Genomic DNA, 21,472 nt, shown 5'->3' with positions numbered 1-21,472 from the left:
ATGTGCCGGCTGCAAGCTATTCCCTGCAGGTCCGGCTCGTCGAACCCCTCAGGGATTCTCCGCTTTACTTCCTTACTCTCTCCGTGCGCTCGACTCTGACTCGCAATCAATTGCAATTTGTAGCATTTTGAACTCAGAACCGGGGATCAGAGTCGGTCTCTTCTCTGTTTCCTTCACAATCTGAATGAGGTTTTATAGTCAGTAGTTGGATGGCTGATAATTAGCAGATATCTGTGCGGTGCTGTAGTGCATTTGTTAAACTGCCAAAGGGCCTCCAGGCATTTTGGAGGGTACCTAAACTTGCAGTGGATGATTACGCACGCACGCACGCACGCACGCACGCACGCACGCACACACACACACACACACACACACACACACACACACACACAAAAGCATCCTCTAAAAAGCAATCTCATTTGTGGCTCCGAAGCTGTGTTCAGTGCTTCACTCGGATACATCAGTTAGGTAACACACCGGCACTGAGAGTTATATCGGAGGTGACACCCCATCAGGCCTATAAATAGATCTGCACTTTTCCTCAGGAGCCCAGCTGTAGCTTTCTCCTGGGCATTTGATCACTTGTTTGTAGGGGACCTGACATCCCCCACTGCTGCTTTGTCTCGCTGACTCTGACTCCGGCACAAACACAGGAAAACACACCTAAACACACACACACACACACGGGGGGGGGGGGGGGCACATCCACACCCTCGCTGCTGTAGTAGCTTCACTGCAGTAGTACGCAGAGAGACTCATCAGCTGCCGTGATGAGGATTCTTACTTCATAGAGCTCCTCAGGGTTTCCCTCAACCACATTTTAATTATGACTCACCTAATCTCTCAAAATGCGCCGCTATGATTGAACAAGGCAGCTCTTCTTGAGTAAAGTGAATTCTCTGATACTATATCACCCTAAAATAAATATACCAGTGAACTTAATCGAAGGGGATGTGGATTCACCACAAGTCTTGTAACAAATGGGAGTATGAAGCGATTAGAAAAAAAAAAAAAAAAAAAAGATATTCAAAAAGCCCTGCAGGCTGTGTCTGACCCCGGTGAGTCACTGTCTACATGAGCTTCTCCAGAATTGGGTATGACTCACTAACAAGCATTACTGGAGTGCACTTCTGTTGCTGGCAACAATACGTTACTCCAACTTGGACCGGGCACCAGCTTTAACGCTCAGTATTTTAGAGGCATGAATCAAAACAAACCGAGTTGTGCAACGTCCTTTTATTGGAGGTTTTTTTCTTAATTCCACACAAACGCCCCAGTGAGGTATAAATGTACATTCTTAAACATTAATTAAAAATGAATGCAGGCTTTTTGGGGACAGTGGTGAACATCTTCTTTTTATGCAGCTACATTGGAAAACAAATGACAGGATAGACACAGTAAATAAGAATATTAAGAGTGTAAAATGGTGCCTCGGGACTTATTGAGAATAGGGTTTGGATTAGTAGGTTTTAAAACTACAGTTGTAAATTGTGGATTTATTCATGCTTGTTAAATAATCTACTACTACTACTATAGCCTAATACATTTGATTAATATAGCACTTTTTTGAGATATTCAAAGATGCTTTATGGTTCAAAATGATAAAAAAAAAAAAAGAAAAAGAAAACACATTGAAAAATTTAAGTTTTGTTTTCAACAATTTCTTTCAACAAGAAGAATGTTTTGGGTTGCCAGGTTGTGGGGAAAAAAAAAAAAAAACTTTAGCTGGTGTTTACACCTTTTTACAGTCAAAGTATCATCGGCATGACAATAATAATAATAATAATAATAAACTTTATTTGTATAGCACCTTTCATAGAAGACATGCAGCTCAAATTGCTTCACAGCAAGAAAATGACATGCAGTGTTTTTCACGTAAAAACAAATATAAAGAAACATTTAAAAATATAGAAAAGAAATGAGATGACAAAAGCTGAAACCCCAATTTTCCTTCGTATGTGAGGAGGAGGAGCTTAAAGTAAATCCTGTGTCTTTCAGTGCAGACCAGCTAAAACTGGACTGATGCGCTCTCTCCTCTTATCTCAAAAGGTTATCAGTTATAACGAATGGATTTATTAATGTTAATAAATCATTAACCAAAGTTTAGTAGAGAAGTTATAATCCGTAACAAGAAAAACTTTAGGGTTGCCAAGTCATAAGAAAATCCCTTTTTCTGGAGTTTCACTCGTTTTGTCACCACAGCATTTATAAGATGAACCTAATGCCTCACAAATAGTGTGCTTTTAATGTTTTCAAGCTCTGTCATAAGTTTACTAATTGGGAAAAACTTAAAGGTTGCCAAGTTTGCTGGCTCCGATGTGTTATTAGACCACCTGCCTCATGTGAAATGTTTGCTAAACATGTGAATTCAAATCTATTTATTAACATCTTCTAACACTTACAGCTGCGGACCAGACGGCTGGTTTGAAAGTGAGAAACTCATGAGGCTATATTTATGACTTGCCACCAAATATAACTGCTGATATGATGGGCTATTAGGATGTTAAAATCCCATTTGATCAAACATTAAAAAAAAAGAAAAGATTTCCAGTCTGCAGCATTCTCTTCTAAATTACAGCCCTGGTGTATATTTTTACATACCAGACACACATTATGATACCACGCACTGAATCTACGCGGAGCTATAAATAATCCCTTTCAGGAAAAGGATCTATTTGCCTCGTGCCTCTCCGGCGGGCGTGTGCACCTGGTGCCATTTGGCCACGGCAGATGCGTCTCCCAAATGATCCAGAAGCACATCCCCGGGTTTCTCTGAACTCTTCGCCTCCAGATCCACGTTGATGGTTGCGGACGACGCGAGAAACGAGAAACACGCGTGTGAATAACTTGTGCGGGAAGAATGGTTTGTGTTTGCGCGCAAGTTTGCGCAAGGGGAAATCAAACAGACGGAAATATCTTCAAATATTCCAGCACGTAGCAGATAAGGTGCAAGTTTGGATGTTTTGTGTTGCCGCAATTTTGGCTTCGACCATCGTTTCTTCACGTGTTATGTAAAACGGTCATTCATTTCAACAGGCTTGCTGCTCCCCCCCCCCCCCCCTCTCTCAGATCTGTATCGGTCTTGAGTGGGCCGCCTTGCACGCTGTTCGGCTGCTGCGGAGAGACATGCCACGCGCGTCTTGCTCCACTTTGCAACGCTTTCCTCGCGCACTTGTCGGATGTCAATAGGAAAACAATCGGCACCGTTGAGGAGAGAGATGATGATGATGATGGTGATGATGGCGGCGGCGGCTCGCTTCAGCACGCTGGACAGCGCTCGGCGGAGTTGGAGAGGGCGGCTGCGCGCGGACGCACAAGGATTCGACCCGAAATGAATTCACGGATCTGCTGGAAAGATGAGCGACGGGTGACCATGGTTGATTCGACGTGTTTATTATCGACAACAGGCGCGGGCTATCCGACAGTGGACTTTCTGGAGTGAGACATGGACTTTGCTGAAATTATTTTCGCTTTGTTCATCGTCGTGGTCGCGGTCATCTCGTTGTTGTCAAACTTGTTGGTGCTGCTATGCTTCGTCCACAGCACCGAGATACGCCGGCAGGTGCCCGGTGTTTTCACCATGAACTTGTCTTTCTGCAACCTCCTCATCACCGTTCTGAACATGCCGGCCACTTTGGTGGGGATTATCAGGAAGCAGCAACCTTTTGGAGATTGCATTTGCCACACGGTGAGCTTTCTGGAGACTTTCCTGACTGCCAACACCATGCTGAGCATGGCGGCTCTCAGCATAGACCGCTGGATAGCGGTGGTCTTCCCGCTCAGCTACTCCACTAAAATGCGCTACAAGGACGCGCTGATCATGGTGTGCTACTCCTGGCTGCACTCCTTCACCTTCTCCCTGACGGCGCTGCTCTTCTCCTGGGCCGACTACAGCGACGTTTACGCGTCCTGCACCTTGCAGCCGAGCGAGGAAGGCGGCGACAGGATTAAGTTTACAATCTTCACTATCGTTTTCCACGCTACGAGTTTCGTGCTGTCCCTGCTCATCTTGTGTTTCACCTACTTAAAGGTGCTGAAAGTGGCCAGGTTTCACTGCAAGCGGATTGACATTATCACCATGCAGACTCTGTTCCTACTGGTCGATATTCACCCCAGGTACCTCATGTCATGTATTCCTAATTTATGAGCATGTTTTCTTAATGATCTTTCAGCGTGTTATGCAAAAACGCACACGCGTCTAAATGTCCTTTGCTCTTTCAGCGTGAAACAAAGATGTTTAGCGGAGCAAAAGAGGAGAAAGCAGAGAGCCACGAAGAAGATCAGCATCTTCATCGGCTCATTTATCATCTGCTTCGCTCCTTATGTAATTACAAGGTAAGTCGAACTGAGAGTAACTCATGAATAATTTAATTTACTGCAAAACTCCTCCACAGCTTAAAAGACAAACGAAACAAATGATGTATAATAATTCATCTTAAACAATTACCTTGTGAGAGATCCAGTTAAAACACATTTAGCCTGAATATAATGAATAAATAACCTTATTTCGGCATCCAGATTCATTAGCTTTGTTGTCCTCTATACTGTAGGGACCGATACAATACAGATCTGTCACATCATTAACTCATAAAGCGCACAATCACTTTACAGTTTGTTCGGAGCTCACACCCCAATGCTCAGAATCTTAATTGTCATTTCTGTGAACCATGACACGGCTCACGGGTCACCTGTGCTGTGTGGAAAGAGGTTGGCCTGCTGCTTCCCCTGAAATACTTAGAGGACAATAGATACAGTCCAGACAACTGAAAGTGGATCCCAGAGAAAAGAGGAAGTACTTCAGTAGCCCGCAAATCTGCTGTCTGGCAGATGTGGTACAGATGATATCAGTTGAACATGTGTGGTATGTGCACAGATATGGGAGGGAGGAAACATTAGCAAAGTGTCAGAGTGGTTGGAGTAACATCCCGACCATGAATACCTACTGCCCGAGTGACTGCTGACACACCGAAACATCTAATTGCCATCATTACTACACTTATTTGATCTGTTGTACTTGTGAATTTACATATTTCTTCGCCTCTGTGGTAACCTGATGCCCCCATTTCATTTTTTTGCTCCACAACATCACTTTAATTAGCAGAACATGAGGGACTCTATGGAAATTGTTGGGGTGTGTAGGGACTGTCGCTAAACTGTAAGATTTAATTTATAAAAGGACAAATTTGTTCGCAAAAGTTTTAACTGATCTCTCCTTCACTGAAAAAAAACTGCAACACCACCTTTAATATCATAATCCTGTTACTGTGCCGACTTGGTTTACCTCTTTGAAATATTTGAAATGCCTAAAACCTGCTTAGACAAAAACATCAAGTGAAACACGATAAACTTGTACGTGTATTTTCTTAGAAAATGACATCTCTTGTTTTCCATGATCGGATTTAATTTTTATGTGGCCACACATTTTCCTATTACGGCGATAAAAATGATTAAAGCCAGAAGCTAAACAGGCTGGATGCCCTTTTAACTTTTAAAAGTTTAATGGTGCAACCTTGTATCGCACCATAGGGTGTAATACACCCATCAGCCACTAGAGGGTATTGCGTCAGCATCATGTTTTGAATGAAAAGTAAGCTGCCTTATGTTCAGGCACCAAAAGCCACGTGGTTAGGTTTTGGAAAAGAAGAAGAACATTTAAAATTTGTACATATGTAAAATTACATACCGCATGTAGGTTACTTCACGTGCATTACGTAAGTTGAATACGTAAAATTATGCGAGCTAGTTTCCTTACTCAGGGACTCAAACAGCAGTCTCCCAGGTGGAAGTCTTGTGTTTGTGTTTGTTCCGTCCTCTTCCCTACATTAATATATCATTCACCTCCTTGTTCGAGCCTGGTCGTACGTGATTGTACTTTCCACGCCTAGGCGAGGCAAAACGTGACGCTGCCACGGCGTCCTGTAGTGGACTGATGGGTGTATTACATGCCGTGTTGTGATAGAAGGCTGAATTGTGACGTACAAAAAAGAAAAAAAACCAACATATAACAAACTATTTCTGTTGAAGTTTTTTTAACCTCATATTTTGATGTTCAAATCCTACATGCACTTTAAAAGTTTTTATGATTAATAATATATAATAAGGTCAAACAGAGAAAGGGAAGTTGACTTCAGAACTACTCCTTTTTAAAAATGTTACACAACAGTAACATCTGGAAGCCGCTGTGAACAGCACCTTAACAAAAATGTACTTTGTTAAGTCATGTTTCTGCTGATGCCCCCTCAGGTTGGCCGAGCTTCTCCCCTTTGTGGGCATCAACCGCCACTGGGGAATCATCAGTAAGTGCCTAACATACAGCAAGGCTGCTTCCGACCCCTTTGCCTACTCCCTCCTACGTCAGCAGTACAAGAAAGTCCTGGTTACCGTCGTCAACAGGCTGCTCCGCCGTGACCTGTACCCTTCGTCTGGCCATAACAGCTCTTTAGACACCGAGAACGACTACTGTCTCCAGAGGATCAGCTAATGGCAAATGCACGGACATGACAGATACACACTACAGCACAGGCCAAAAATAAAGGTTGCCTCTTGGAAGAAGGTGGGCGGAGGAGGGAGAGGGAGGGAGAGGGAGAGGGAGAGGGAGGACAGGATATTGTTAGGGACGGGAAGGGAGAGTAGAAAGAGGCCACCGACCGTGGGTGGAGGGCGAAGAAAGAGCAAAAAAATAAGGAAGACGTTGGGTGGAGGAGAATGAAAAGACGGTAATGAGGGGGAGGATGGACGGGTGGAGAGATGAAGTAGAGACATCGGGGAAGACGGATAGGAAGCGACGAGACAATGCGGAGATGTTGGGCCTCGCACGGTATCGGTAAACAAAGGGATCTGTGATTAATCGGCGACGGCAAAACCACACAAACCACACACAGATCAAACCAATCCATTTCACAGAATAACTCATGGGTACAAATTAATGTCGAGCTCAACGACCGCACAGCCGGAGACGGGCCCCTTCCTCCCTTTTGAGAGACATGTAAAAAGTGGCCTTTCGTACTGTACCAACCGCTTTATAATTATTGTTGGTAGAACCACATGTTCTGACCCGGAAACATCGCAGAGTCGGACGCAGACGCTCTCGGCGGGCTGGCAGAGCGCAGCCGTGAAACGAAGGGAGGACGGTGTTGTGTCTGCTCCTGGACAGACGTAACTTCAGTGAGATGGATGTACTTTTAGATGTGGAGACTCCGCTGCTGCACATTATTGCCATGTTCTGTGTTGACGGTGTTAGACTACTTTGCGGTGTCATGTCAGTCACTGAATATCGATGCACTTTGTCTAATTCTCTCAGAGTTACTCTAGTTTCAGGAGCCAAAGGCAAGTAACATTTACACCTTAATATTAAAGGATAAGTCTGGTGATAGGAGATATATTCGTGACTGTCAACGAGATCCATGGAAAGTCAAGAAAGTACAATGTGTTAGTCCATCTCTCACTATTTATCATCTTCCCCGGTGTGTCTATTTATGTTTTTGTACCTTTATCTGAGTGATAGTAGTCCGACTGAGAGCAGATACAAGAGATCGATTTGTGGCTAATCAGGCTAATCTCCAAACAAGAGCTTCGCTCCGCCTGACTATTACTCTCAGCTTCAGTTTTTTTTGGTGTGATTACAGTCTGGGAACCCTGTTAGCTCGAAGGTTTGCTCAGCCACACCGAAGGGCGGACCAATCAGTGACCAGTAGGGGTCGCTAAGTGCGGTGACAGTGAACTCGGGCCTTTATTTTGAAACGTAGTTTCAACAGTAGTGACGGTGGCAGACCCAAGAAGCGATGTGAACCGTTGCAGCAACGCCAGCAAATATCTAAGAACCGACTCGGGAGCAAGAACGACGCTCCTTCTAGTGTTGTACTCTTCTCACATTGAAGGAGGGTCTCTGTTGTTACAGCACAATACATTCGTCATATGGCGGTCTATATTGATTGGTTAAAGGCTGCTCCAATAGTTTTAAAATGAACCTGAGGTCTACGCCCATTAAGATGCAACGACTGGAAACGACCCTCAACGGAGTGTGTCCAGACTCGTATATTAATACAGTGAATTTGGGTCTGTCACACCGACCCAGAATCCAACTGGGAACGTTGTGTCTTCGCCATTCTGCCACCGGGAACTACTTAGTGTGGTAAAACTTGTCACAAGTATCTTTACTCATTTTCATAAAAAAGAGCTGGGCAGTGTCCTTTATTGCAGCGGTAAATGTGCATTTCTGGTGGTCTATTTTTAGACTAATACACATTGTGTGCAAGGGAGACTACTGAAGGCAGAAATGTGTGGGATACGTTTTGTCTGAAAATAAACTACAATGCCCGCGTCCATGAAGAAACAGACCATCCGATGCCACAGTGATGCGTTTTTAACAGTTTTGGTACAAACTGATAATAAGAGACACCCACATGTAAATTCGTCTGAAGGAATAGCAGGTGTAGAGGCCACTTAAGTCTGCAAAGCATCTTTGTTGTGACAGTTTTTATTTAATCAAATGCAGCTCTCCTGCGGATTAAACCAATTTACTCACGACAACAGGAGACGGGGAAGATGCGAAACATTGAGATCACAATATCAAAAGCTTGTTTTGACTTCATGGCATTTGACTTAAAAAAGAAACAATGTGGATCCTAAATTTCTTTACCCGAGTTCCCTTAAGAGCACATTTTAAACCTTGGAACTCTATTCAAGGATTTACAGAAATAATTATGATGAGTAATGATAAAATATACATAAACTGTTGTGGGAACTTCAGTAATATTACAGTATAACATGATAACAGCACCAATTTTCCAAATAGAACTAATTGTTGGGTGAGATTGATGAATAAATGAAGGTAAATGAATTAAGACACTAACACAAACGCTATTTGTTCATCTCAGAATTAGTTTTTTTGGTCTTTTCATGGGTTTTGTTGACAATAAGAAACTGAAGCGTACACTGGACTAACCATTTAAAGTGTGAGTTTGTAACTGAATGTACTAAATAGCCCACTTTGAACTGAATTTGTACAACTGTGTTTTGTTTCGGCAGTTTACTGGAGAAAAATGTTTCTATGGATATTTACACAACGTTATTATATATTTTGCACTGTACAGGAACAACCTTTTTTTTTTGTGTAGATAAACAATGGAGCAACGTGATGTAGCATAGGAATGGTTTCAAAGTGCTTTAAAACACACTGTTTTTGTGTTTGTGCCAGATTTGAATAGGTGACTTCTTTCCAGCTGTTCCACACTTTAACCAGAACGGCTCCTTTTATTATGAGAAACCCGTTGATTTGGATGTATCTTACTCACATTCCTCCTGTGAGCCACTTGCTGTTCTTTGGCAGTGTGATTAGCTGTTAGTGGTATATGTGCAATAAAAACTGTCAATTATAAAGCTATTAAAAATATTAATGTTTTCACAGTAATGTCTTTGAATTTGCATTGAAACCTTATTGTCCCGCATTGGTAGTCGGTGACTATTGCCACCAAGCCACCCCTCCTTCCTCCTACTACTGCAAAAAAAAGAAAGAAAAAGAAGTCCTTTATTGCCTCTGTTGCGGGAGCTTGGTCACACGATCCCGTGTCACCTGACATTTACACGTATGTAAGTTTCACGCTTTCTAAAACATCCAACTGCTATGAGTGCCAAAGTGTGGCTATTTCACATTTTGCTGTGGCGGACCGGCGTGTCAATTTCACGCTTTGCCATTTTACTGGATTGCTAAATCACATCATATTTCATTTCAGGGTTTAATTTGTGAGTTTGTAAATTAGATTCAACCAGTAGAGATAAAAGTCTTGGACACTAACTTGGACTAAGTTGGATAAGTTAAATTTGGAAATAGTTAAAAAGGTGACATAATTCACCACCAGTTTCAAACCTGTCTTTGCATCACACTGTGTTGCATTAATCTACTTTGTGGCCTTAATTATATCATAGATGATATGTAACATAACTAACGACTATGGAGTCGCATCAAGAACGCCTGTCGCAGCAGAATTATAAGTGTCATTAAAGAGACGGGTCAAAGATCATTTTGGTCGATTAGTTTATTCTAAGTCAGTAATGACTCTGGCTTCATTTCAGTCGTGAAAACAGACCAATGGTAATTATTTGGCGCCTTAAGCGAAGGAATCTCCGTTTTTATATCGCTCACTTGAACACCAGCGCCTCTGAATTCGAGCCGTTTGTGTTAAAAACAGCTCGAGGTTGTACTGATGCCAGAGCTGGGCTATTTCAACACATCTTAATTAACCCCAATCATCAGAAGCTGATAAAGGAGAAACTGGTAATTAAAACCGCTCACATGGAAAATGTATGCATAACAAAATATATGTCGCAGCTGCTCAAGTTTAAAGGGACTGAATCGACCGAGTCGGTTTAAAGAGCCTCAACCCTCTTTTTGAAAATAGACTTTCTCTATCACTATTTACACACGACTCCTCTGACAGACAAGTGTAGTTTCAGACTGATTCATTCAGATGAGAAATTAAAGGAACAATCTTGAAGATCCCTGTTTTATTGTCTTTGGGGGCCCTTGTGGCGATAAGCGGTAATTACAGCTGGACTTCTTTTCCCAGAGAACCAAACAATGTTGTGTGCGGGACCTTGTTTCTTTTTTATTTGGATTTGAAGTTAAAAATTCATCGCCTGTAGTCATTGTTTGTTTCATTCTTTGCTTGGACAAAACTGTTTACTCGCTGCTGCTCCTTCTCCTTGGGATTTTTCTGAGAAATGTCACCACTGACATCCAGCTCGTTCAGTTCATATTTTCTGCAAATGCTAAAGTTTTAGGCTCAATAATCATTCTGTTGCCTCATCAGGCAATAGATCACGACCTGGCATTTATTTAATTGAAAATATTAAGCTGTCTCCGAATACAATACATCCAAGTCATGTTAACTCAAATACGAGCTTTTACAGCCCTGTGCTCATCTATCACAATAAACTGTAGATAGTTTCAAACATTGACTCAGACTCGCCCACACAACTCCTCCACAGATATTCCATAAAAATCCCTAATTGTACAAGTATACGTGCATGTTTTCGGGTCATCTCTCCTATAATGCTTCATTTGCAGTCAGCTTCTGGGCCACGCAATAATTTGCATAATACATGACCATGTTAAAGATCTAATTAATATTCCTGAAACAGCGGAAGGATACAGTAGTATTTTTACTTTAACTCCACATTGTCCTCCGCCTTCCTGCCTGCCTCGCTGCCTGCATGATGAATAATCAGCCTTCTCATTATGCTAATTAAGATCAGCTCAGCTCCAAGACGAGAGGACCCTATAATTAGTTGAATAAGTAAGACATGCTCACTTGGAAAATTTATGTAGCCATGATGACATTTTCCCTGTGTGATAATAGCCAGGATTTATGTTTTGTGTGTGTGTGTGTGTGTTTGACCAACATACCAGTAAAAGGTGAAGCTGTTTAGCTGATGTGTACAAAACATAAATGAGGTTGCGTGTCAATCACCTTGACTCAGTCTTGAAGCAGATTAAGTCTCTTTGTGAGATAGTCAAAGGTTTTGAACTCTCTCTCTCTCGAGACTGTCTTGGCAGTCATTTTCAGAACAATTGTTCTATTAGGGCTAATTTAAGGCTTATAGGTTGTGCTTGCTTGATTGACAGGTGTCTGAGTCCGTCACAGCCAGCCGGTGAGGATGTGTGGCCAGTTCTTCCAACTCCTCATCTGCACTCGAGCTTCCTCTCTTTTGTTTTAAACTGGATTTTTTTTTTTTTTTTTTTTGGGCTCGAAGATAGAAAGCAGCAAAGTAAAAAAAAAAAAAAAAAAAAAAAATAGTCTGGGGTTAACTTCAGAAGATGTTCCTTTAGTCCTTTAATTATAAAGTTTCATCACCAAAAATGTCTTTGAGTCAAGTGGTGAGTTTTAGAAAGTTTTATAGAGGATGTTATTCCACCTTTAAGAACAACATTATGGGCAACAAAAAACAAAACAAAATATATTTCATCATTTGTCGTTGGGTAGCCACTTTAATGACAACAGCTGATTTTACCATTAATCGTAAAATATATAATTTACTATTATATAGTAATAGTAAATAGTACTATAGTAAATAGTAAACAAGCACTTTCACAGACTGTAATTTATTGTTGTTCTTCTGCTAAATGAGGATTTTATGCGAAGCTAATTATAATCAAAGGGATCCTTTGACCTTAAGTAGGCTAAAACAGTCAACGAGTAAAATCCAAAATGAGGGACGCAGCAAAATATGACTGACTCGAAGAAGCTTTAAATATCCGGAAATTTGCGCCACATCCATAAAAACCTGCGCTCCTGTTTCCATGTTCATATCCTCACTTCACCTCACAGCCATTTCCTCTGTAACTCGATAGTTGGGCCGTAATGTTTGTAATAAACTCGCTCACAGGAAACTTCAGAGGCAATTTCTGCAGACTTGGGGGAATTCACACACACACACACACACACACACACACACACACACACACACACACACACACACACACACACACACACACACACACACACACACACACACGCACACACCCTCTGGCTGCGTGTGTGAGGTGCCACATCGAAGCGGATCAGAAGTGTCTGACAACGAGCAGCATGCTGCAGATCTTGCTGCTCCCGCTGCTCCTCGTGTCTTGTGCTCCTCCGCGATGCGATCCGGGATTTCGAGGTAAACTTTTCTCACGTTTGTGCGTTTACAGACTTCACGTTTGCATCTGGACCCGCCGCAGAAATTTGGACATGGCATCTTTTCACGTGCAGACTGTGGACTATTCACGACTCAGGAAGTCACTTCGACGCAGGGAAACTTCTGGGAAATGCTTGTGTGTAACTTTTAGAAACGTACAGCAACACAATGACTATAATAGTGACCTGTAGCTAATGTTCTAGATGAAAGCATAGTTTTAAATGGATTCATAATCACGTAAAACGTGTAAATCCTCTGATGATACTTTGCAGACTGACAGGCGTTTTAGAGAGCCACTGAAAGCCAGACAAGAAGTTGATGTTGAGGAGTTTGTAGGCCACATTAAGGCATTTTACAGAAACCACTCTGCCATCTAGTGTCAGCTAATGACACTCTGATGTGTCTTTCAGGACTGTGCAAGCCAGCAGTGGAAGAAAAACGTAAGTACCCTCCGGCTTGAAGGAAGAAAAGTGTCCTCGGTCATCCAGTTTGCCTTTAACACACTCCAACTGGTGTCTGGATGTCGATCACATCTCTGGACTGTTCAATTTGTAAACGGTAGCCTTTAATTTCTTGTCTTTTTTTTGTATTAATCAATCTTTAGTGCCTGTGACATCAGACAAACAGCTCGGCACAGTTCTGTGTTTCTGATTCGAGTCTTTATGAAAACAAACAGGATGAGCTCATAAATCACACTGGGCATATCTAAATGGACTCAGGCCCAAAAGCCATAAAACCATTGAGTATTTTTAGATGATCGATGGCAGCATGAAATATTCACATTCTAATTTCCAGAGACAAAAGAAATATTTAGGACTTCGATGATTGATGACGGCGCGGCGAAGCTCGTGATTAAGTGCTGGGACAGATGGAGATGCGCGTCTCAAAAATAATAGCGTCTCACATTTCTGCTGATCAATCTGAACAATCCTCTTCATTTCCACCTCAGCCAAATGCACAGATTTGTTGCTGTCCTACTGCGACGACATGGCCTACTCTCAGACCATGTTCCCGAACCTCCTCGGACACAAGGCCCGCGAGGATGCCGAGGCCGGCGCCGAGTACCTCCTCGTGAGCGTGGTCGAATCCCTGCTCGGCGGAGAGTGCAACCCCGAGATCCGCATGCTGGGCTGCTCGGTGTTGGCCCCGCGCTGCGAGGGGGCGAAGGTGCTGAAGCCCTGTCGCAGCGCCTGCGAGGCCGTGCGCGCGAAATGCAGCCACGCCTTCGAGGGGATCGACATGGCCTGGCCCTACTTCCTGGACTGCGATCGCTTCTTTGTCAGTGAGGAGGAGGGATGCCACGACCCCCTGGAGGGCCTCAGAGGTGAGACACAAGGTCATGAACACTGGGACCTGAACTGACCTTTGGTTTGTCCACCCAAAAAGAGACACACACACACACACACGCACACACACACACACACACACACACACACACACACACACACACACACACACACACACACACACACACACACACACACACACACACACACATGTTGTTCTTTGGGTTTCAATCCAGCAGTTGTTTTCCTTAAGAACATATTTTGCTGAAAGCATCTGGTTAACACGGGCTCATGTGGCTCACCTCAAAAACTGGAACGCCTGATTTCCCCACACGTAAAAAAAACCTCGGTCCTTTGGGCTGTTTTCCTGTGTTTTCATGAGCAGCCCAGCTTTATAAACAGGCCCCTGAATGCACCGCAGAAAGGCAAACATTTCCGGACGGTATTTTGTAAAAAAAAAACCCACGGTTGTAAATTATTTCAAATGAAAAACAGGTTTCTAAAGATTAAAAAAAAAAAAAAAAAAAAAAGGGATAGTGTGCTGCCACTCACAACAGCATCATGTGTGAACCAGATGAGTGCGTGAACAGCGGGAACCTATGCGCAGGCTTTTCAGCGTGTTGTCATGCTGTTTTAGCATTTGTGCAGAGGTGGAAGAAGTGTGCAGATTATTACAATTACAAGTAAAAGTCCTGCATGAAAAATCCTACCTAAGTAAAAGTACAGAAGTATTGGTGCCAAAATGTAGTTATATTATTAAAATAAAAGTACTGGTTTGGTCCCTGTGACGGAAATATTATTGTATGTGCCATCATTTGTCCTTTTGAATGCATCACCTGCTAATACATCCACAGCTTTAATTATTTCACGGAGACATGAACATGTCGATGTTTGACATACAAACTGAAAATTGGATTTCAAGGCCTGAATTTGAATCCTGAGAACTGAATGTGGAGCCCACAGAAAGCTGGATTTTCTGTGAGGATCAAATTTATGCAATTTCATAATAAAACATTCACTTTCAAGTTTACTGAAATTCAGGTCCAAACTAAACAAAATCCATTTCAAATATGTTACTCAGATTCACTTTTTCAGTTCAATTATTCAAGTCGAATCGTCAATCAATTAAAAATTCAAATAGAAATGAGTCAAATTCAGTTTCTAGCGACACACACGAAACACGCGTCGGTGAAAACTGACGAGATGAAATGTTTTTCTTCCCAGCAGGGCAGGAAGAAGAGGCCGATGCCACCTTGGAAATGCTTCCTCCTCAGGAATCGGCGACCACGATGCAGTTCACCTACCACTCCAACGCTCAGATGATCAGCATCTTGAAGAAGACCGCGGATCGATGCGCCGACATAGCCAGAACCTACAGCATCGGGCGCAGTCTGGAGGGCAGGGAGCTGCTGGTGATCGAGTTCTCCAACAACCCCGGGGAACATGAGCTGCGTGAGTACGTCTCATCGGCCTCTCTGTAAACTCGCCATCCCTTTCTGCTGTGGTTAAAAGTTAAATACGAACCCTCCGCAGTCGAGCCGGAGATAAAGTACGTCGGCAACATGCACGGAAATGAAGTCGTGGGCCGCCAGCTGCTCGTCTACCTCGCTCAGTACTTGTGCTCGGAGTATCTGCTGGGGGACGAGCGCATCCAGACGCTCATCAACACCACCCGCATCCACATCCTGCCCTCCATGAACCCGGACGGGTACGAGCTGGCCGTGTCTGGGGTCAACGACAACAGCGACGATGAAGAGGGGAGTTCTCCACATTTACACTCAGTCATCGCCGCACCGTTTGATTCACCCACACTTACCTGTTAAATGTTACAGTTAAACAGTGCGTGAAGCTATTTGAAGAGTTTCAGTTTTAGAGTTCAGAGCGTTTCCAACACAAAACATGCATTTAAACACGTTACGGAATGTATAGAACTCTGATCTGTTTTTAGAAAATTACTTTCAATTTTTTAATTCGGGGGTTTTGAGCTGTTGGTGGATTTGTTTCTATCCAGAATAATGTGTATGTTTTACTTGTGCGTTATTGATTGTCAAGAGGCAAAAGTTGAATACAGCAGAGGATATTTTAACCAACACGTATATACGACGTACGTAAAGAAGGAAGCGATCGTATCAACGCTTTCACCAGAACATAGATACATGTCAGAAACTGCTGTGATACTTGTGCAGATATCTGATGATTGACATGTAGACTGAAACGTTGTAAATAAACACACCAACAGAAAGTCTGAATTACAAGGTAGGTTTAGTTTAAGTTAACCTGTGCTACTCTCCCGATACACTTTTCATACACTTCAGATTTCTAGTGTTTTTAAAAAAAAAATTTATAAGCCTTAAAACCACCGGAAATGTCTTGCAATCACTGAGTGCATCACACTGCTGAAATATAAAAATCCATGAGTGATATTTGTCCCTGTCTAATTTTCAAAAACACTTCTTTGATATTTATATCACATATATTTATAAAAACAAAAACGTAACAGGGTCCCAGATATGATTCTTGGAACATCGGCCGAAACAACGCCCAGAACATCGACCTGAACAGAAACTTCCCCGATCTGACGTCCATCGTTTACGGCCGCCGCAGACAGAAGGGCCATCGCACCGACCACGTCCCAATCCCAGATCATTACTGGTTTGGTAAGGTACAGTATGAATCCTTCTCCATACGTGTCAGTCAAAGATATTTTGTGGCCCGATAGGTGACGCTGCTGCTGAATCTTTATGCAACTTCGGAATGAATAAACCTCTAATTCAGCGAGTCGATAAGTCTTCACGCTGTCACCCAGGTTGCCCCGGAGACGTATGCCGTCATGAAGTGGGTCCGCTCCGTCCCGTTCGTGCTCTCCGCTAACTTCCACGGCGGAGACCTGGTGGTGTCGTACCCTTACGATCTGTCCAAACACCCGCTGGAACGCAACATGTTCTCCCCAACGCCGGACGAAAAGGTGAACACGGGCTCCTCGAAACACACCGCTGAAAGGATATCGACTGAGGTGTCACTTCTCTCCAGTGAAGGATGCGCTGAATCCACAAAACACACCATGAAAAAGGAAACCTTGCTTTCCGTTGCACAGTAGGAAGAGCTTTTCCACATAGGACACGTGTGACCACGTGTATGACGCGTGGACTGAAAGTCTTGTGGAATATGATAACATTTGGAAACCGGGGAAAAGTTGTCACATGAATAATCGACAAAGGCTTCACAAGAAAATGATCCAAAACCATAGCTGCAAACAACGACGAAATATAGGTTCGACCGTTAACGTGTCATCAGTACATGTGAGAACGGCACAGAAAGAGGAACGCTGAAAGAGGGACAACCGGGGACGTCGTAGAGTAGATGTATAGTAACTTATAGGCTTATGAAACTCATCATTATGAATGGTTGTACAGCAGATAATGAAGACAGATGAATTGGGTTGGTGTTTTTTTTGCTGTCAAAGGCTGAGCTGTAAAAGCAACAGAAGCCGTTATGAAACTATAGAAATAATTCAGATCATCGTCATCACAAATGTTCCAAAGTTCGATCACGTCTTGGCAAATTCGCACACGTAAAATCATATTTATTTTCTCTGCGCCCTCAATTGTGAACATTTTTGAAAACTTTGTGCGCCATTTTATATAAACAATACAAGGTGTAAAATCTTTATGCTAATTAGTCAACTGATGTAGAGTGATGGGACTGCATAACTGCACTGGAACTGTGAGTGACAAATCACAGTGAGGCGTAATATTAAAGTAAATTCACATTATGCACCCATAGAAAATATGAATGGGTCATTGAGGCAGGAGAGGAAACAATGACTCACAACAGAAAACAGATGGGGACAAAAAGTAGGACAAATCACGGGTATCAATATCTGCAGCTGAAGAGCAGACTAGAAGTATTTAGCCTGGTTTTCTGTTTCATTTATCTCCTTTAAACTTCTGTCTCAAAACCCTTTAAGCATCTGACCTGTAATCATTTTCCGATCTGTATTGGACAAAAGGGGAAAGTAACGCAGCGGGGTTTTATTTTGCAGGTTTTCAAACTTCTTGCAGAAACCTACGCAAACGCCCACGATACCATGTCCAGAGAAAGCGCTCGGTGCGGATCATCTCGTCCTCACAGCCGGAAAGGGATCATTAATGGAGCGCAGTGGTCCAGCTTGGCAGGCAGTGAGCTGAAAAAAACAAAATGAAAACAGCATTCCTTGAAAGTTTCAATGACAATCTGACTGAAAGGTGGCGGTGAAATGTTAGCTGGAGCCACTAGAGGTCGCTGTAGGACCAGTTACGATCCAGACTGACTCGGCAGAGGTGGAACGGAAAGGTCAGCAACTTGTGTTTTGTCTTTGTCTCTGCTCAGGTATGCAGGACTTCAACTACCTTCACACCAACTGCTTCGAGGTGACCGTGGAGCTGGGTTGCGACAAATTCCCCCCTGAAGAGGAGCTGCCGATGACCTGGCACGAAAACCACGAAGCTTTAATCGCATTTGTGGAGGCAGTAAGGCACATTCAGCAGCTTTCTTGTGTTCTTTTTGGTGATCTGACATTTCGGTACATGAAATTATACCGAACACCAAGTGAGATGAACGAACGCCGGTCTGGTTAACGCTCTCTATTATTATTTATTTCGTGATTTATTTATGAATTACTTTCTTGTCTCCCTCAGGCCCATCGAGGTATTAAAGGCATCGTAACAGATGAGGAGGGAAATCGAATAAAAGGTGCCTCGGTATCAGTCAGAGGGATCCGTCATGACGTTACCACAGGTGAGGACCATCAGCAAGATGCACCATTATTCACGGACACGTTTAGGTATGACAAGGGCTTTATTTCATAGTCGTTTTTCCAAGATCTCTGTGGCCAACATTTATTTCAGTTACTCGAACTATTTACCGTCACACTGCAACAACAAAGTCAGGGGACTTGCAATATATTGGTCATAAAAGAGGCGAAAAGGCTGAAATATCGTAATTTTGAGTCCCACTACGAGTCAACCAAAAACACAGCACCCTACTGCACATTTCCCACAATGCAACTCAGTATAATTTTTCATCACAAGAGGTATTGTAATGACCCGTTTCTGACATGAACCTTAATCTTTCTAAAAGGTTTAATGTATCCGACTGGAGGTGCCTGTTTCACCTCAGTCATTTCAACCCATTTAATCAAGAAATATATTGTGTGGTGCAATCGTTTGTGACAAGCCTGTTGCATTGGACCCTTGGTTCCTGGGATATCTTTCTACTCCCATCTCATTAGTACAGTTAGCAGAGTGCCTTTACAAATAAACCCATTCCTACTCAGGGATAAATCACAAGTCCAAACATTCAGCCTTTCCCTCCCTGCCCAGCTGAAAACGGAGACTACTGGCGCCTCCTCACCCCCGGCATCCACATCGTTTCCGCCTCGGCCCCGGGCTACGCCAGAGCCATGAAGAAAGTCCAGCTGCCCCCTCGCATGCACACGGCGGGCCGGGTGGACTTTGTGCTGCAGAAAGCTCTTCCGGACGCTGGCATGCAGGAAGAGGACGACACCCTCCCGTCCATGAGCACCTACGACCGGTTTGACCCCAACAACCAGTACGAGCGCTACATCCTGATGGCGGATGTGAGCCAGAACCGCGAGGAGAGACGAGAGAAGCCCTGGTGGTGGAACTACTTTGTCTTGCCCGGTGAACCGGCGCCCACCTGGCTGCTCAAACACTATTAGAGCTTTAATAAGGAGCGCATCAGTTTATTTTTGCACAGTGTACACAGAAACCGAGCTATCACGCAACGATTTTTGCTGCTTTTTTTTTTATATCGCCGATACCCCTTATATAACGAAATGTCTACAAGCTTTTGCCTTGACAGTCACATAACTTCAATTAATGGCCATGAATTGACTGATTGAATAAAATTTTGTTCAGACTTATATTTGTAGTTTTATAGCAGACATACAAATGTGTTGTGTCAAGAAAATAACTCGTGTACACAGTAAAGTCACAATGTGTCTCCTCACCTCTGCCCATCTGCAGGCTCGGTTCGATTCCAAAGGTTTTTTTTAGTAGGAAATGAGACCAGATGGCCACTAGGAGGCAGGCTGAATCAACTTCTGGCCCAAGTTACCCCAAACCAAGGAGTCCCATTTTTCCTCCAAACTGAGTGCAATTAGTAAAATTAGGAGAAATGCATCTGTGCAGGAGGTGTAATTGCTTTGCATGTATTTCTCTCATTAGTGAATCAAAGTTGAGGTCTGAGGCAAAAACTTTGCCTCCCTGCTGCTTCTTAAATAATTAAATTACAAGAGAGTGGTTTATGATAATTTGTTATTTTACTGATTATTAATGGAAATTATAAAGGATAGCTTACGCATTGCAACAAATAACATTTAATGCAGGACAGTAGTTGCAGAATGCAGCAAAAGTCAGATCAGCCAGTAACTTTTTACTTTTACATCTTAAAAACTGCTTTAAAATGATCCCAAAAATGTTCATGTTACCTATGCTGTCCAGTCTTTTTTTACTGTATGACCCCAATGAAGCAACCCTCACTACATGTGACATACACTGTGAGCTAAAAGTAGTGGTTGCCCGGCTCTGATAATACTTTTACTTTTTCTTGAAGAGGTTAAATCATCCTTTTCACCACGGAAAAAAAAGAGAAAATGTCTGAAAATATATTCAAGCTTGCCCTGTTAATTGTGTTGCGACCTCTCACCTTCATCTCGTGACCTCCTGGAGGGACCCTGACCCTCAGGTTGGGAACTACTGATCTAAACTCTCTTTAAAGCAAGCAGAGCTTGCACTTGACAGACGTTACTTCAGAGTTTATTCACGACTTGATTAATCCAGAAAAGTCATTAAAGCTACAGTCGGTGTATAAAGTGTCTTACAGGTCCAACTTCCACACACCTGAGAGGAGTGTTTTGTAAACTAAAAAAACAATTTCTGTTTATGTACCTTTCCTGCAAACAATTTTATGGAGGCGCTAAACTAATATTCTGTGACTTCAGGCTTTTTATGATAAATTAGAGTCTTAAAACCATTAAATCCAAAACAGATTAATGAGGAAAGAAGTTAACAAGGATATTTAAGGCTTTTTGACTTTATTGAAAGAAGCAGGAGTGCTAGCACTAAACAAGTCAAAACAAGTGTGTGAGGAGCAAGAAATGTGAGGTAATGGAGGAATGAGTAAGAAGATGAGAATGAAAGTGAACTCAGCTGCTTGATAGCGTCAAAACTATAAGAATGAAGAGGGAAAACGATAAAGAGCAAATAACACAGATTCATAGAGAGAAAACAAAACAAAAGGACAGTAGCTCCCCACAATGAGAAGTAGTACAAAACACAGCGAAGCGTGCGAGAGCATTGTCAGCCCTGGGCTCCAGCGAAGTCCCAAATACTATAAACGAAACAGCTTTTCAGAATTCGATTATAAGGTCATAGAAGAAGCATGGGAAAAGCAAATTACCACCAGATAAAGCTCGTATTACCGAATCATAGAGGGAAGTCTGCTTACTT

At 42.8% G+C, this 21,472-nt stretch overlaps 2 protein-coding genes across 2 annotated transcripts; both read left to right on the top strand.

The window, feature by feature from the left end:
• The first annotated feature begins 2,692 nt into the window (after nucleotides 1-2,692).
• On the top strand, nucleotides 2,693-6,577 carry LOC138635437 (G-protein coupled receptor 26-like). Its single transcript, XM_069722902.1, has 3 exons — nucleotides 2,693-4,116; nucleotides 4,222-4,335; nucleotides 6,244-6,577. The coding sequence occupies exons 1-3, from the start codon at nucleotides 3,446-3,448 to the stop codon at nucleotides 6,479-6,481; spliced, it is 1,023 nt and encodes a 340-aa protein (XP_069579003.1). The 5' UTR covers nucleotides 2,693-3,445; the 3' UTR covers nucleotides 6,482-6,577.
• Nucleotides 6,578-12,561: 5,984 nt separating this feature from the next.
• Nucleotides 12,562-19,884, top strand: LOC138635440 (carboxypeptidase Z-like). Its single transcript, XM_069722906.1, has 11 exons — nucleotides 12,562-12,657; nucleotides 13,086-13,115; nucleotides 13,625-13,999; nucleotides 15,186-15,413; nucleotides 15,495-15,719; nucleotides 16,460-16,623; nucleotides 16,768-16,926; nucleotides 18,004-18,139; nucleotides 18,330-18,469; nucleotides 18,638-18,737; nucleotides 19,322-19,884. Exons 1-11 carry the CDS (start codon nucleotides 12,585-12,587, stop codon nucleotides 19,678-19,680), a joined length of 1,989 nt encoding a protein of 662 aa, XP_069579007.1. The 5' UTR covers nucleotides 12,562-12,584; the 3' UTR covers nucleotides 19,681-19,884.
• The last annotated feature ends 1,588 nt before the right edge of the window (nucleotides 19,885-21,472 follow it).

This window comes from Brachyistius frenatus, unplaced genomic scaffold, assembly GCF_029030835.1.
Source record: "Brachyistius frenatus isolate BFR_SWC_R1_liver_20210118 unplaced genomic scaffold, ASM2903083v1 Contig_308, whole genome shotgun sequence".
Classification (NCBI taxonomy): domain Eukaryota; kingdom Metazoa; phylum Chordata; class Actinopteri; family Embiotocidae; genus Brachyistius; species Brachyistius frenatus.
Note: the sequence above shows the minus strand (reverse complement) of the source record. Positions and strands in the feature narration are given on the sequence as shown.